This window comes from Argiope bruennichi, chromosome 2 (genome assembly GCF_947563725.1).
Source record: "Argiope bruennichi chromosome 2, qqArgBrue1.1, whole genome shotgun sequence".
Taxonomy (NCBI): Eukaryota; Metazoa; Arthropoda; class Arachnida; order Araneae; family Araneidae; genus Argiope; species Argiope bruennichi.
The window spans coordinates 54,823,722-54,827,800 of NC_079152.1; the positions used below are offsets into that span (position 1 = coordinate 54,823,722).

Genomic DNA, 4,079 nt, shown 5'->3' on the forward strand with positions numbered 1-4,079 from the left:
TTCAAGTTTTTGAATTTCCAGACAATTTTGAAAAAAATATAATTAATAAAATCATGTTAATATAATCTCCTCTTGTTTAGCTATATCACACAGGTATTGTCTTCGAGAGTTATTTGCGCTACTACGAAATAAAAGAATTTAATTAATTTATTTCAGATTTGGAAGAAATTTTGATTGCTTTCTCATAATTAGAATGTTTTAAATTATTGCTAAGCATTAGTGATAATTTTTAATTTAATTGAAAATAGATAAGTATGTTATTGGATATTTTAAAATTACAAAATAAACTAAGCAAACACATATCATGGAAAAAAATACCTAACAAAATTATCTTCTTTCAATTCAGAAAAATACTGCACCGGGATAAAACTAGACTTAATAAATGAAGAAAGGCACCTTTGAACAATCGACGTGGTTCTGTTTTTCTAAGACGGGTACATCCTGAACATCAAAGTTGAGTAGCTTATCCAATTTAGCTCAATAAAAAAGCTTTCCCAAGAACAATAAAGCCTCCGTATGAAAGACAATCTTTTCCTTCGTTCTTTCATTTGCAATCAGAGTTATTTTGGTATAAGTCGGACTCTCAGGTTGCAATCTGTTATAAGACCATTGATTACTTCCGGAACAATTACTTTTTAGTTATCTTACAAATTGAATTAATGTTGTCTGAGTGAGATAGAAGTTTTCTCTGTCTCCTACAATCTAAGTTTTTTATATGTTTGCCTTTCAAACCGATAGAAAATCAATAATTTTATCATAAACGAACTCAAGTTTCATTCTGATATTATTAATGCATATCAATTAAAAAAGATCAGAATACAAGTATTTTCTTTTAAGAAATGCAACTTTTAATTAATCTGTATTTATAACGATAACGGCTTATTTGTAAGTCTTTTATACAAATATTTCATTCCTATCTTATTTAGAAAGAGTATGCAAGATATTCCAAGCAAGAAAAAAATTAATTTCACTAAGTCCAATATAATTGAAATATAAGTTAACTAAAATTATTTTAGTATATTTTTGTTGTTTTGCATCTATATATTCTGCAAATATTATCTCAATAAAATTATTTTTGTAATCTATTAAAATTGGAACAAATACTTCTTTAATGTTATCGTTTCATTTCCGTGTGATTTTTTCTAATTTTAATGATTTTTCAAACAATTAATTTGTTACAAAGTCCATAAAAATGTTTTCATTATGATTAGGAAATTCAATTACTTAAATGAAAACCATTAAGTTCGAATTCCGTTTTTAATTTGCATTTGCTGTTATTTGTAATAAATAGATGCCATTATTTCAAATTTTCGTCTTATGCCCCATGTAAATAATTCAGCAACCAGAGAACAAGCTGTTTGTTAAAGACAGTTACTTTTTATATAATGTATTTTAAAGACTTTCATTATAAATCCTCTTCAGCTTTCATTTGTCCTGTGTTTGCTGCATCTTCAAAACATTTTTTTTTTTTTGTCTTTCTGAATATGAAATGTAAATTAATTTTTTTCACCTTCCTTCTATGAACTCTGTTACAATTTGAATTAAACATTTCTCATGATATAAGGTTTTACGAAAATATGTTAAAGGGATTAAGGATTGTAATGTATAGAAAAAAAAAGTTTCAAATTAAAAAAGAATTAATGCTACAATCAAGGGGAAAAGAGTGGCAATATAAAGTCATATTATGAATTTGTTGGTAGTAAACTTGTTACTCATTTTAATTACTTTTGCTGATATTTTTAATAATATTCTTGATGTTTTAAATGGTTGCTCATCTTTCACGGTGTGATTTGGCATCAAATTTAAATGTGGACATGTAATCCGAAATCAATCTTTGCAATCTGTATCAATAATGACCACTCTGAATGCTGTATGTTACTAGAGTTTCTTAATTTTTTTGTTCCATGTGCTTTATAGAGTTTAAAATAATTCTCGAGCTCATATTCAGCCAAAAATTCATCCGCTACCCAAAATTTAAAATCGATCAAAAGAAAAAGAATTATTTAATTGCGAAAAAGAAATGTAAATAGTAGCTTAGTGAGGGGATTTCGGTTTAGAAAATATAGAGTACTAGGTTCGAATTTCCCACGGTGCACTTTCGAACAGTCCCACTTTCATTGTGACCGTTCACCGTAAGTGAGCTTGTGACTGAACTTTTCTGGTATATGAATAAAAATTGAACAAAAACCAATATTTAAAATACGTTTTTCTTTTTTTTTTTTTACAAAATTTTTTTCTCTCGTTTCAATGACCAGTAGTGTTTGTAAGAAATAGAAGTATTTTAACATTGAATCACAAGTCTTTATCTTTTATTCAGACAACATAGACTGAGGGACCAAATTATTATGACTACCCCCTCCATACAGTGTTGGACCCCCTTTAGCCCGTAATACTGCTCTCATTCTTCTTACCATAGATTCTGTGAGATGTTTGTAGGTGGTAGGAAGATTTTGACCCCATATCCAAATGTATTGCACTTTCCAGTTCCTTCAGATTGGATGGTACTGAATCCAACTGTCTGATGTCCTGTTAGATCTCAGCGGACCAACGAAGGCAGGTAAAGCCAGCATTATGTTTTTCGAACCGTCTGATGACAATATCAGCTGTATGACTAGAAGCATTGTTTTGTTGAAAGTATCCATCCCCGGCAGAGTACACCATTAACATAACAGGATGTACTTAATCTGCGAGAACACTTAAATACCCTTGGGAATTCAGTCGTTGTTCAACAATAATCAAAGGATTCATGCAATGCCAAGAAAACATTTCCCAAGCCATAATATTGCCTCCACTAGCTTGAAGTATTGTGTCAATGCAGTTAGTGTCCATGCCTTCGTGTTGTTTTCGCCATATCCGAACCCTGATATCTACATGGTGTAATTGAAAACGCAATTCATCAGACTACAGGAACCGTTTCCAGTCATCTACTGTCCAATCCTCATGCGCCTTTGCAAACTGAAGAGATCTGCTCTTGTACAAGGCTGACAACTGAGGCTTTCAAACAGGTCGTTGGCCTCGATAGCCTATACGATGTAATGTGCGCCGCACTGTTCGTTGAGAGAAGTTCGCAGTTGCTCCTTCATTAAGATTCCCTGATATTGGACATACTGTTGCTTTTCTGTTGGAGTGGACGACTCTGGCAAGTCTCTTTTCAGCTCGGGCATTCAGTAGCCTGTGACGACCACAAGTCGGACGTTGAGACCCAGTTTTCTGCTTAGTAGTGCACTCTCTGTACACATTAATAATTGCTGCTCTCGGACACTTCACAAGAGCAGCCGTTTTGCTGATACATGTTCCGACGCTTCGATCGATTACAATCATCAGGCGTTCAAACTCAGTTAAGTCACGTTTATTGCCCACATTTCCACGTGTAACACAGTGCAATTGATAGCTTACTTGCCTTGCATTCCATTTTTGTAGCTATCTCGCCCTCTATCTGTAACACTGTGACACAATAGCTCATTTTGCATAAAACTGTCCGGTGGTCATAATAATTCGGCCACTCAGTGTATATAATAAAGATTACAGAAGTAATTTATTCCAGTATTCATTTTGCTGATGTTGTGGTTTGTTGTCTCAGTCAATGATAAGTGCAGCTCTCATTTCAATTTTGATTTCAGTACTTTTTCAGTTATAAATTTACATTTTTAATGCATTTTTTAAACTTTATATATTTATTACATATTTATTTTAAATAAATCCGCAATCATTTTTCACTACACAAGTTTAGTGTTCTGTCGTCTTAAATGAATAATTTATTTTTGTTTTATGCTTTACTGATTATAGATGAAATAAACCAAACTTCTGTAGGATATATCCATTTCTGAGAATCGCGTGACAAAATTTTTTCCATGTTATCCTTCTTAGTATCATTGATTTTGTTTTCAAATATCATTTTGATTCAAAAGAAATGAAAATAGTCATTCAGTTACAAGATTATTTTATTAAAATAAAGGAATATTTTAATTCCAGAAATTTGGTTGTTTTATATAAAATCTTAATTCTTTCTATGATTTACAGAGTATGACATTCATATTTAGATTCAGTCAATTGATTAATCTACCGAAGTGACATCAAAA

The 4,079-nt window shown here is 31.4% G+C and overlaps 1 protein-coding gene across 1 annotated transcript; it reads right to left on the reverse strand.

Moving 5' to 3' along the window:
- Positions 1 to 2,997: 2,997 nt before the first annotated feature.
- Positions 2,998 to 3,321, reverse strand: LOC129962195 (uncharacterized). Its single transcript, XM_056075934.1, has one exon. It carries the CDS (start codon positions 3,319 to 3,321, stop codon positions 2,998 to 3,000), a length of 324 nt encoding a protein of 107 aa, XP_055931909.1.
- Positions 3,322 to 4,079: the final 758 nt, after the last annotated feature.

Coding starts and splice junctions, on each gene's coding strand:
- LOC129962195 (XM_056075934.1), bottom strand. CDS start 3,321: ATGATTGTAATCGATCGAAGCGTCGGAACATGTATCAGCAAAACGGCT.